This window comes from Zosterops lateralis (genome assembly GCF_965231275.1).
Source record: "Zosterops lateralis genome assembly, chromosome: 6".
Classification (NCBI taxonomy): Eukaryota; Metazoa; Chordata; class Aves; order Passeriformes; family Zosteropidae; genus Zosterops; species Zosterops lateralis.
Genome location: NC_139761.1, coordinates 56,106,600 through 56,119,581, shown reverse-complemented (window position 1 = coordinate 56,119,581; position 12,982 = coordinate 56,106,600). Strand labels below are relative to the sequence as shown.

The window sequence follows — 12,982 nt, the reverse complement described above, 5'->3', positions numbered from 1 at the left end:
GATAAATTGGTTGAACTCCAGTCTCTTGATGTTCAGCATTTCCCTTGTACCTTATCTATTACTGTAGTTTGTATTTCAAAACAGGAGTGTTTTATTTTATTTTTATTTATTTTGTTCTGTAAGATCTTAGAGTGGAAAGCATTGAGCCTTATGGCTTTCTTAATGTTCCCTCTTATTCCCTGGAATGGAAACAGAGCTGGGGAAGGAAGGAGGGAGGGAGACAGCATGACATGAGGATTTCTGCCCCTGCAGTGATGTAGGATGGTATCCAGTGATCCTACAGAAACAGCTGCTGTCCAGAGGAGAAAAGATCACCAGAGCACAGAGCTGGAGCCTGTGTGCTCCTGTGTGCTCCTGACTGTGCTTTTCCCTTCTCTTGTGGCTTTGTTGCAGTATGGAGATGTGTGACCAGAGAAACAACATCACCATGTGTCCCTTGTGTGACAAAACGTGCAGTTACTGGAAGATGAGCTCTGCTTGTGCCACTGCCCGTGCGAGTCATCTGTTTGATAACCCTGCAACTGTCTTCTTCTCAGTCTTCATGGCTCTCTGGGGTAAGAAGATCTATGCCTTGATGTTAAGCTTTTAATTATTGAAAACACAACAGGAAGAAACAGAGGAGATAAAGCAGTATATTTATACACAGGCAGTTAATGATACAAAGAACGTCTCTTTCTTTTCTTCTTCCCTTTTTTTTTTTTTTTTTTTCTTTTCTTTCCCATGAAACTGTCACACCCAAATTTATATTCTGGTCTGGAGGCTAAAATTCAGAAAGTTGCTCAAGCTGAATAGCAAATGAAATTGTTAAGCATCTGTCATAAAACTGCTGCGTGGTATGTCAAAATTTCATTAACGGGATTGCACAGCTTGCCAAAAAAAAAAAAAAAGTCCTTACAGAGCCAGCTTCCACTTTAGAACATTACAGAAGAAATGTATTAATGTACTCTGGGGTTGAGGGGAGGGCTCTGGGGGGAAGTGTAATGGCCTTTAGCGTCTTCAGGACAAACCAACATTGATTCCTGAGTGTGCTGTGAGATGCAATTAGGTTTATCAGCAGGCAGACATCATGCAAGGAGACTGGGAAGAGGGAACAGTGGTGGAGAGGGATTTTTCTTGATCCTGATGCTGCCCTCATGCTTTGAGCCCTTTCTGGGCATGTCTGTAGCACTTGGGTCAAAATGTGAACCCTCTCATGAAATCTGTGTGAGGATGTCTTCAGGAATGGTTGTGGAGGGCTTCTCCCCTCCCTGCTGGGGATGGGTGGGGAACCTCCTTGCTCCAGGAATGGGCTCTAGGGGAGAGGAGCTTTGATGGCCACGTACTCCCAGCAGCAGTGAGAGCAGCACAAGCCTTCCTGTACACCTTGTAGTGAGTTAACATAACCTGTTCTGGATTATATTGCATCTTAATAATACACCCTGAGTTTTTATCCCTTCCAGTACGTAGGGAACAGTTTGTACATTACCATTCATCTGAACTGATTTAAGTAAAAGTCAACATAATTTAATTTTAATTTTTGGCCAGAGTCTGTGTTTGGGATAACATTGTTTTAAATACAGCATTGAGAGCTTATTATCAAGTACCATTAGGAAAGTCAAGTGTCAGCTTTGGTCTGCCTCATTTACCATTAGTGTGAGCCCCACATGGATCTTGGCATGTTATCCTCTTGTTATCCAAAAAGTAAAAGTTTGCCTCTCTTCCCACAGCAAGCAACTGTGGGTCTATTCATCCATTTTTTCACACTCTTGTGCAAAGTAAGGCAGATTGGCAGAAGCCAGGTTCTGGGCCCTGCACAAAATCTGAGAAGGTTTTGAATTGGGATGTCAAACTCCTCAAGCTCTTTGGAGTCAGTGCAAAGTTTCACGTGGTACAATACTGACACTGTCCTCTCCTTTTGCCCTGCTGTAAATCAGTGCCACAGGGGGATTTCCAGTAGCATCTGGTTCATTTGCCATATCTGTGGCTGTAAATGGAAGCTGCAGCCCCCACCCAGCATGAGAACTGTTGGTGGCAGGGAGAGGACAGGCAATTCCATGTCCTTGAGACAGGGACCCTCTGAAGACACAGCTCTGGCCACCCTGATTCACGGGAAGCCTGTGGCTTGTGAAGGGGCTCAGCTGTAGCTTTTCCACATCAGAGTTTCACTTGGAAGGCGAATGAATGTCATGGCCCCAGCCTGGCTCCAGTCAAGAGGGTGTCCTTTCCTCTCTGTTCAACTTTGTTACCCTCTCCCTGCCTCTGTTTTTTCTGGATATGAACATTTCTGAGCACATCTGTTAATACTCACTGTGGGAAGCTCCCCTGGGAACACCATTTCTTGGTAGACTTGCCTCTTTCATAATCACTTATTTATTATACAACACTGGTGTATTCCCAGCAACTAAATATGTCCTCTGAGAACTCGCTTGGTCTCAGGCGCAGATAGACTGATATAGGCTGGGATCATTCATGGGGACTTGAGAATTGCTTTGACGAGATTTTTTTTTTCCTCTGAGCCTTCTCCATCAAAAAGAAAATGGCTGGGTGTTTAATGATTAAGACTCTTAAAGGCTTCCTCTTTCATGCCTGCCCACATGCACCTTTCAGAGTGTTTGAGTTTGAGTGTGATGATTAGAGCCAACCACACTATTGTGGCCACTAGATGGTTGTAATTATAACGATATTAAAATGCTTTCTTTTGATACCTTTGAGGGAATAACTCTGCCACCAGTACAAGGGAAATCATTCCTATTTTGTACAGATGAGATTCAGGTTTTTTTGACTCAGAGATGAAACAATATGCAGTTGAAGACCAATAATATTATTAGTCACACATACAAATATTTAAATAAGTTTGGCTGGCTGGCTTCCTTTGACCCCTTAAAAATTGCAGCCATCTTCCTACATGAAGCTGTGGATATAACAAATGCCCTTTTTTCAGCTCACCTGGGTAAAACATTTGGCTTCTGGCACATCAGTGTTTCCCAGCCAGACCTGACTGCTGAATGAAAGAAAAGAGAAATGAAGTTCTGTGGTAATCTGTGTTACATGTTAATGTGTTGTTTCAGCTGCCACCTTTATGGAGCACTGGAAGAGAAAACAGATGCGCCTCAACTACAGGTGGGACCTGACTGGGTTTGAAGAGGAGGAGGTTTGTTCCTTCAGTTCTGACTCTTTGCTTTCCACCCTGCTGTTGCCCTGACCTTACAGACTTTGCCTCATGTTCCTGGGAGGGTTCCATCCTACAGGAAGAAGGAAAATCCCTATACATGAACCATTTGAGGTTTTCGCAGCAAGGGCATGACTAGTCTGGTCCTGTTGCCATGGGAACGTAATTGTATAGCCACAAAATGTGATTTTTTTTTTTTTTTTTTTTTTTTTTTTGAAGTGTGCAGTGGGGTCACACCTAGCAGTGTAGGCATGGAATATACAGCTCAGACCTTCTGCTGGGCTGAAGTCAGGGTGCCAAGAGCCAAGGACCTCATTCATCACACACTGCTGTAAATCAGAAATGAGTGCATTGAAGCCGATAAAGTTACAGCGCCGTAAAAAAAAAGCACTGAAAAATTCCTATTAACTTTAACGATGCAGGATCAAGCCCTGACTTGGAAAATACCTCAGAAAGCATTGCCAGACATGTGGGCTTGAGGCATGGGGAGGGACACCATGTGGAGGTGGTGGAGTTTTTTGCAGTGGCTGAAAAAAAAATATTAATATCCCTCACCAGTTTTATACTAAATCTGCTAAGGGGCAGAAAGGAGAAAAGGGCCAAATCCGTATGAAAAAAGATTTTCAAAATCAATGAAGTTTTAGAAGGAAAGGAGAGAAAACCCTCAGTCAGCTGAGAAACTGTTTCCCACCTTTTTGGTTTCGATTTTGCCGCTTTACAGAAAATAAAGGAGACACGTCCCCGGAGCAGAGCACAGTCCCAGCCCCCAGCCTTGCCCTGCTGTTGTTATTAAAAGAAGTATGACCTCCCTTGTCACGTCTCTAGATGTCCCAAACAGATACACAACAAATACTGCTCACGTGAACCACAAACCTCAGCAGCCTTCCCTGGGTCTGACACCCTGCAGCTCGCTTAGCCTGGCACAGCCATCGCTCCCAGAGCCTTTCTGTTGGAATTATCTCCCCTTAATATGTTGATCTCCTCCATAATATATTTAGGTGCCCTGTGTCAGCAGGCTCTGTGCTGGTCCATACCTGTTTTCTGGGGGAGAATATAGGGATTTATTTCCTGGACGCTATATGCTCCTTTATTTTTGGTAACTTGTTAGCATCCGTGAAAGTGGAGAGGATTAAGTGTATCTTTCCAATGTCTGCTTCATGTCTGAGTTCAGAGCTCTGCACAGCCAAACCAGCAGCTGTCAATTCTGTATATTTTATTCCGTGGTTTTGGTGCTCAGTGATTAATAATATAGTCATGAGTTTAGCATGGATTTAATTGAAGAATTTAAGATTCTCCTGTTGCTGATTTGGTGGAAACTTAAGCTAGAATCAGTCAGGGCTTTGGGTGAAATGCTAAAGCACAAAGGATCTCATTTTCTGGTGTTTTTAGGGATGCCTGCTTCACAGAATACTTGCAGTAACGTTAATTAATATAGAACATGAATAGACTGGGTTTTCTCTGGTAGTGTCTAACCACCCACTGTACCTATGTTTGTTTTATGTAACTTTTAATATATAAATACAATATGACCTGCAACAGTTCAGTAATCAAATTTTTGTTTATTTGTTTTTGTTTTTTCTTGTTTTTCGTGGTTTTTTTCTGGTTTCCTGAAGGAGGCAGTCAAGGTTTGGAAAACATTTTTTTTTTAAATCGCTCCTACCTTTTTTATTCCATATCTACTGATGAATGCCATCTTTTGATCTCCATTTCTCCTTTTTCAAGCATCAGATTTTCTTTGGAATTCCCACTGATTGCTTTGCCTTTACACCCTTCCCCTCTCCACTTGTTCAGACTTTTTTCAGCTCCGTTCTGTTTCCCATCCAATGCATAACTTTGAATTCTGACTCTTCTATGAATGCGTAATTATCGAGAATTCTGAATCCATGAATCTTCCTCAATCTTTTGGCTGTTTCTTACTTCCAAGTGTTTCCTGCACCTGTTCCTGCAATGCAGATGGAGAATCTGTGGATGGTGTCCGGGACAGAATTAGGGGAACACCCCAAATGACAATTTTATAGGATCCCAAAGCCAAGTATTTTGCATACTTACAGCAGAAAATTAATCCCCTCATGAGCTGAGGATCACTGAAATTAGTTAATGACATTTTTATCAAAAATAGAGGTAACTATAATTCAAGCACCATGAGCCATGCTGTCTGCAGGTTGTGCTGCATATTTCATACATTAAATTTAATCTACAGATCACTGCATATTGCTGTCCAAATTGTTCTGCAGTTGCTCCTGTAGACACAGGATTTAACATTTTTTAAATTATAGCCAACTATCAATTGACATGAATGACGTACCAAGTGAATTGGAATTCAGCTAGAAAACTCAGAAATTATCAGGAAATCGACCTGCAGAGAGTTCATCTGTAGCTGATAGAGAAAATAAGTGATGTTGCTTTTTTATTAAACATGACTTCTTTTACAGGATCATCCAAGAGCAGAATACGAAGCAAAAGTTTTAGAAAAATCATTGAGAAAAGAACACAAACATAAAGAGGTATGATAACAACATTAATTTCTTTCACTTATGAAAAAGAAGGTTGTTACAGCAGGCAGTGACCCAAGATTAAGAAATAGGTAACAAATAGTCAATGCTCACTGTGTTTAAATTCCACATGTCTTCATCCATACATGAGATGCTCGGGGTCTGCCAGGCACAAGACCTGATTAAATCTAGAAATGTCTTTACTAATTAGATTCAGGAGTGTGTCTCAGGGAATCTAATTGAGCCTCATCAAAGAGGTGCTCCTCTAATGCTAATAAGTTTGAGAAAACTGTAATAAATCAAGTTTGAGAAAACTGCAATGAAACATCTTGTTCTGTGCAGTAAAAGTACCTAAAGCCTCTCAGGAGAAGTTCTCTATCTTGCTGGACTTTCTCTGCAAATAAAAATATTAATGAAGAGTACTAACTCCGATTTCCACTCTGAATTCCAGCTTTGGCAATAACTTTTTGCCTTTTAAAAACACAGCTTCCCCTTTTATCCCACTGAACGAGGCAGTGCTCACTTCTGCTCTGAACCTGCTCTTTTACATCACTGTGAGAAAGGTGCTGCCAGTCACCCCAGGAGCACCTGTCTCTTGCCAAGGGATGGTGCAATCCCTACAAGCAGCTTCCCTGCCCTTTTGCTGGAGCTGGAATTCCTTTCCTGCCAGCAGCAGAAAGATTTTGAAAAGCTCCTTTTCTCCCCTGCACAATGATGCCCCCATCCTTCCTGAGGTTATTCCCCCTTCATTGCAAGGGAGAATAACCTCAGGTAGGTTTGTGTGCTGTGGTTTTAATGAAAGAAGTAAAAACTCCAGTATAAAACTTGGCAGAATTTCCTTTCTCGTGTCTGTTGCCAGTGGCGCCACAACATGGAACCGTTTCCTAAACTGGGATTTTATGACAAGTCTGTGAAAATACAACTGCAGTAACATTTACATTCTTTAGGGGCAACACATATAGATGAGTGCTAAAGTAAATTTATACTTGAGTACCACTGGGCCCCTCTAAAAAGATGCTGCAGAGCTGCTGGTGGTGTGTTCCCATTAATCTATTGGATGCTGTGTGTAAGTGGTTCAGGGCCATAAGCAAATCAAATCCCTTTTTAAATCCCTTGCAGAAGAGAAACAATTTGGGTTGCTGCACTGTGAAAGGATGGGTAAACAATTGTGGATACAGACTTTACTGTATTCTGCTAAAAACCTGTAACTTGCTGTACTTTTGAGTATAATCTGAATTTGGGTCTTAAATGTGGAAGACTAATCAGACAATTAATGAATGGTGGCCCTCTAATATTGGAGAATGAAAGTTGAGCAATTAAGAAAGGATTTTTATTATTGTTTTTTTAACCAGACTATTTATAAGTTTTTGGGCTGTGTTCAATTTGGATGTTACTAATTTGGGAAACGTGAGAAAAAGAAGTTTTTTCTGAAAGACTTGGTGGTTATCTTTCATTGGGATCTGGTGTGTTAAAGTTCAAATTCGACAGTTGTAAGAGTGGGAAACCTTCTTAAAGAAAAAATATCTAAAGCTAAACCAAAATTGCTTATAGCTTTTTCAAGAGAAGTCTAATTGAAAAAAAAAATAAAGGAGAAAAACAATTTGGGCATTCTTTACACCTCATAAAAGTGAAAACAGAGCACAATCCTGTATTAAAAAGGGAATATCCTTTGCAGGATTGCCTGATGTTCGCTAGGATTTGGGGCAAGCATTTCTCTTTTGTTGCTGTTATATTTTATTAACTTAAAGCTGAAACATAAAGCCTTAAGCAAACTAACAGAGCATTCACTTGTGCTAAAGTGCTGTGTCAGTGGAGAATATGGAGTTAAATAATGGAATTAATTGAGCAGTGCTTTGTAATGCCATATTGCCCAACCCTTTTCTGTTTCCTTTGACTGCCATCAGAAGCACCGATATTTTCCAGAAGAGACAGCAAACAAATGGAGACAAAGAGTTAAGACAGTCATGGCTGGGGTGAAATTGGTTCTTTTTATTCAAACTTATGGAGAAACTCAAATTATGAGTAATTATGGAAGACACAAATCAATTTGGTTATGGCTGTTGAACCTTTGTTTAATATTCCCATTCAGTTCTGGGTTCCTTCCCCTTCCTCCCCTGGTTCCTTGAGCACTTTTTGGGACGCTGGTCTATGAGTTGGGAATGGCAGTGCATGGCTGATCTTAGATTTCCCATCCTGGATATTATGTTTTGCAGAGGAGCATGGGCCACATGTTGAAAGAGCCGCTTGCACTTCCCTGAGACAACGTGCATGTCATAAAAATAGAATTTGAGCAATATTTTATGTGCATTACATGTGCATCATCCTCTGCGATGTTCCTTTTGCTGATCATTTTCTGGTGTTTCAAAACAATTCCAGACATCCAACTTTGTGCAGGACTCCAGAGGAGCAACCTTTTTCTAGATGAATATTTTGTAGCTAAAGTTCAGGCAGTGGTTGATTGACTGGATTTAGGGAATTCAGAGAATGTAGGGAGTTGTTATATAGAAAATAACAAAATGCTTTGGGTTGGAAGGGATATTAAAGATCACCTCATTCCAGCTCCCCTTCTATAATTCCTCCTACAGTAGTACATTGAATACCGTGGGAATACTCAGGTAAAGTTAAAAATCACTCATATCAAAGGAATTTCAAGTCTTACCACACACCAAAACTAAATCTTCCCTGTCAACAGAACATTCACCTTGGAACTACTCCATAGCATGAATTAATTTAATACTTAAACCTGTATTTCAGTGGAACCAGTTGTGCAACAGCAGAGCTGCAGATATTAACTGTGGAGGAGGAGAGGAAGGACAGGGATTTTTTCTAGGGAAAGCAAAAGAAAATATTTAACAGCAAGAGAGACCTTACTTCATGGCTTATGACAGCCTATTTGCATGTTTCCTTCAAAAAGTACACAGAAAAATCTGGTTTATTTATACTCCCAGCGCAGGCGCTTGACTAACTAGAACCTGGATACGGAGTAAACAATTTGCCTGTGTGGAATTGTGACTGTAAACACTGTTGTCTGCATCTCCTAAGTGGTTGTGCTTTTGCCAACCTTTTCTTCCCCCTCTCTTGTTTTCATCACATGTGCAGAATCACATTCTCCTTCTTTATTAAATGCACCTTTCTTTTCAGACGGATAAAGAGAAGCTGACGTGGAAGGACCGTTTTCCAGCCTATTTAACCAATTTTGTTGGCATCATCTTCATGGTAAGCATTGCCTGGCAAAACCTGAAATTTCTGTTACTGAGTCATTGTATGGAAGAGAAGTGATAGAAACTTTATCAGGTGGATGTGGTTCAAAATGGCTTTTTCCCAGTGAAAAAAATTCAAGCATTTTACTGGCTTATGACATCTTTTCAAGAGCTTGAATTTCTACTTTGCTGCCTCTTTCCAATAAAGAAAAAAAGAATACTAAAATAGGGTAGTGAGGGCACAGAAATGGAAATTCCCACATCACTGATGGGATGAAGCTTAAAAAGTACAGAGAGCTCTCTCAGGAGGTGGTCAGGAAGTAGAGACCAACATCAGTTTTATAATCAAACTTTAGGAAAGAAATGATGTTGCCAGTTGCAATCATAATTGCAACGATTTTTAATAAATCAGTCAAATTTGGAGCTATCCCATCTAACAGGAGAATTGCAAACAGAGCACTTAACTCAAAGAAAAGGTAAAATAATGATGAGAACAGCCTTCTTCCATTTGCTGATAAAGCATCAGCATTTTAAACAAATGTTGACAGAAATAATAATAATTCAAGTCATGGAACAGGTTGGCAGATACATAAAAAAAAGCTTAAACCCTTTCCAAAGGTAAAATTCCCTAGACTAAGTCAATTAATTTGGTTTTTTGTGGTAGGGCTTTTGGTTTAGCATTGGAGTTTTTTTAATATTTGTATTTTCAAAGAAGAGAAATGCAGCAAATCTCACATGCTCAGTATCAGTATGTTTTGAGAATCATGTTTTAAAATCATTCTTCTATTTAAGCAATGAAAAATTGAGAGAGATTTTACTGTGCCAGGAAGTGTGTTGTTCTAATCAGATTAAATTTCAGTTTGTGATTATGAGAGCATGGCGAGCCTGAGTAAGGGATTTGAAGGCCGGTATGTAGAGTAAAGCTGAAATACTCCCATTTATTTCAAATTTGGGGTTTTTTGTTTATCACAGAGGAAATACCATGTCAGGGCTGAAAGCAAGCCCACTAATACTTTTAACATTAGTGTTTATGTTAATGACAGTCATTATTTATATTCATGAGTAATATGTAGTATTTTAGAATTTATTAGTAATATGTAGCATTTTTTAATACTGCTAAGCATGGAATTTACATTTAGATGCCTTTAAAAAAAAAGCCTTTTCCCTGCGATTGTGGCATCACGGTGTCATTCTTTTTCATGTGATTTTCAAGTATGGGTTTGACCCACACTTCAGAGGGCCAGCCTGGCAGAGAAGTGGCTATAATCAATTTGAGTGAGACTGCTCCTCAAAGGTGTTTTGTAAATCAGAATGTTTAATAAAGAAAAAATAACAAAATAACAAACATTACAGAAAACAAATAATAAGCTGCTCACAGGTCCCTGAGAAATCTCAGACACCCTGCTCCAGCACCTCCAAAAGCGTGGAGTTTCTTTGTTCTCTGTCTTTAGTACTTAACAACCTAGGTGGGCTTTTTGGCCTTTGGCCCAATGAGAGTAACAACAGTCTTTGTGTAACATTCCCGGAGTCCAATCCACACTTCTGTGCTGGCTCCGAGCCAATTACAATGAGAAACCCACAGAATCTTCCAGCTAAACATGTCCATAGGTAAATTGAACCTCTTTCCCTATTTGTAAGCACTGCTGGGGGTGTGGGGTGCATCACTACAAGGCTCCATTCCCACAGTTCATCAAACCCTTAACGCAGTATTGGTCGGACTTGGGGCGTGACCCCATTTTTAAGGTTATTCCTAAATCCCCAACCAAGGTAAATATTTGGTGAGGTTTTGGGCTGCTCTCCCTTGCAGGTGGGGCTGACCTTTGCCATCGTGTTCGGAGTGATCATCTACAGGATCTCCACGGCTGCTGCCCTGGCCATCAGCTCCACGCCCTCAGGGCGCTCCAGCGTCCGCGTCACTGTCACTGCCACCGCCGTCATCATCAACCTGGTGGTCATCATCATCCTGGACGAGGTCTACGGCTGCATCGCCAGGTGGCTCACACAGATCGGTGCGTTGGAGCCTTCAGCTTGCACAGGGCTGTTAAATCAGAGCACCCAGGTCACCGGGGCTCATGAGCAAAGCTGGGGACAGTCAAAGCTGTAGCTAAAATTCCACTGCAGAGCTTTTTTTTTAATTATAATTTCCAAAAAATTGTCAGTAACAGAAGGTCCTGAAATCTTTTCAGGTTAAGTTTTTGCTCATCTACAAGTGATTGTCATGAAGGCCAGGCAGTGTTATGTTTTATCTTCTTTTTTCCAGAGTCAGGATTAAATGCATGAGACGGTGTTTCTTGTTTGGGCTCAGGTGTTTCATAATTCTTATCTATATTACAGTCTCACAAGCCTGAGTTCTACAGCACTTCTAGATAGCAAAGTAAAAATGGAGCCGTATCTCCTTCTCTATAAAGCCTTTTGAGGATAAACTGTCCAGTTAAGAAATGACACCTAAAGTATTTTTACTTTTAACACAATAACCAACCACCCATGGCCCACAATGTGGACTTTCCTGTCCAATTACAAAATTCCACCGAGGTCCATGAAGGAGAAGGTGAAAAAGGACTCAGCCTCCACCCTAAAACCTCCATCTTGCTTTATATATCTATTACTATATTCTAAACCCTTAAACTCTTAAGTTTTCCACCATGTGATGTTACACACTTCAATTCTAATTGCACACCCACAATCCCAGTGCTGTCACTCAATTTTGGAAGCCTTTTCCACGGCTTCAGGTCCAATGCAGTGTTTTCTTGGGGGTCAGTGTTTGTCAGCACAGAGTCTGAAATTCTCAATGCCCAGGGTTCCAATAAGGCAGGTGTGGAACGAAATTGGAATTGCTGTTGTAACGTGTCTGGCTGATGGGATCCTCAACAGATTGACCACTGACCTCAGTGCAGCTGTACTGCTTTTATATATATATATATATATATATACATATATCAATATACATATATATCCCTCTGTTTAAAAGGTGGCCAGTGTTCTCTAAACCCCACATTTATAAGATCTTGAGATGTTTCCAGGTAAGATCATTTCTTTAATGTTTCTCATCCATGTCCCTTTGGTTCCAGAGGTACCAAAGACAGACAAGAACTTCGAGGAGCGGCTGATTTTCAAGGCTTTCCTGCTGAAATTTGTCAATGCCTACACCCCCATTTTCTATGTGGCTTTCTTCAAAGGCCGGTGAGTGATGAGAGGGCTGTTTGGGGTTTCAGCTTGTTGGAGGCCTTTTCAGGGTTAAACATCCCACTCAGAGGCCTGGAGTAAGACATAAATTACTTTAGGAATCAAGTACTGAAAGTATAAAACCCATCTGATGTTTTTAACTCTAACCATTGTGCCCTAGATTTGTTGGACGCCCAGGTGACTACGTCTACATTTTCCATTCCTTCCGAATGGAGGAGGTAATTGAATTTCTATCCTGTCTGGGATCATGATGGATGGATGGATGGATGGATGGATGGATGGATGGATGGGGTGGAGGAGATGTTCTGACTGACCTCTGCTCTGTCCACCCCAGTGTGCCCCAGGAGGTTGCCTAATGGAGTTGTGTATCCAGCTCAGTATTATCATGTTGGGCAAGCAGCTGATCCAGAACAATTTGTTTGAGATTGGCATTCCGTAAGTAGCAACTTCTTTGCTTTCTTCTTTTTAATTATTGTGCCTGGCAATGTAAAGTAACTGAGAAATGAGCACTGGGTGAGCAAAATGGAATGCTCAGCAAATTGTCTCCATTTCCCTCAGAAAAATGAAGAAGTTTATACGATACTTGAAATTGAAGCGTCGGCGTTCTCTAGACCATGAAGAGCACATGAAGAAGAAGCAGCGCTATGAAGTGGACTATAACCTCGAGCCCTTTGCTGGACTCACCCCTGAGTACATGGAAATGAGTGAGTGAGGTGGAAAGAAGGCATTTCAAACCATAATTATTGTGACTAACTGGGACAGAGAGCTGAGCTTTTCAGACTGTACATTCAGCAGACAGTGGATATGAGATAACTGAATTATTAACATGTGCAGTCTTGGGCTGGAGCGTGTTTCAGCCAACTCTGGCTGCTGGAGGGCTAAATTGTGCTCTCTGCTGTTTGTAACCCCTCACTTTAGAATGATATTTTAGATGTTTTCTTTCAAACCATGTAACACAT

General features: G+C 40.9%; 1 protein-coding gene across 3 annotated transcripts in view; it reads left to right on the top strand.

The window, feature by feature from the left end:
- ANO1 (anoctamin 1) overlaps nucleotides 1–12,982 on the top strand; it is a 73,158-nt gene that overhangs the window by 50,870 nt on the left and 9,306 nt on the right. The window contains exons 13-22 of one of the 3 annotated variants that reach the window (XM_083863489.1): nucleotides 394–554; nucleotides 3,048–3,130; nucleotides 5,581–5,652; nucleotides 7,545–7,592; nucleotides 8,782–8,856; nucleotides 10,648–10,849; nucleotides 11,909–12,020; nucleotides 12,184–12,241; nucleotides 12,358–12,458; nucleotides 12,582–12,727. In XM_083863489.1, the coding sequence (XP_083719615.1) occupies nucleotides 394–554; nucleotides 3,048–3,130; nucleotides 5,581–5,652; nucleotides 7,545–7,592; nucleotides 8,782–8,856; nucleotides 10,648–10,849; nucleotides 11,909–12,020; nucleotides 12,184–12,241; nucleotides 12,358–12,458; nucleotides 12,582–12,727 (1,058 nt within the window). Of the gene's footprint in view, nucleotides 1–393; nucleotides 555–3,047; nucleotides 3,131–4,761; nucleotides 4,774–5,580; nucleotides 5,653–7,544; nucleotides 7,593–8,781; nucleotides 8,857–10,647; nucleotides 10,850–11,908; nucleotides 12,021–12,183; nucleotides 12,242–12,357; nucleotides 12,459–12,581; nucleotides 12,728–12,982 lie in introns of all 3 variants that reach the window. The other 2 variants (XM_083863487.1, XM_083863488.1) reach the window with 2 other exon arrangements.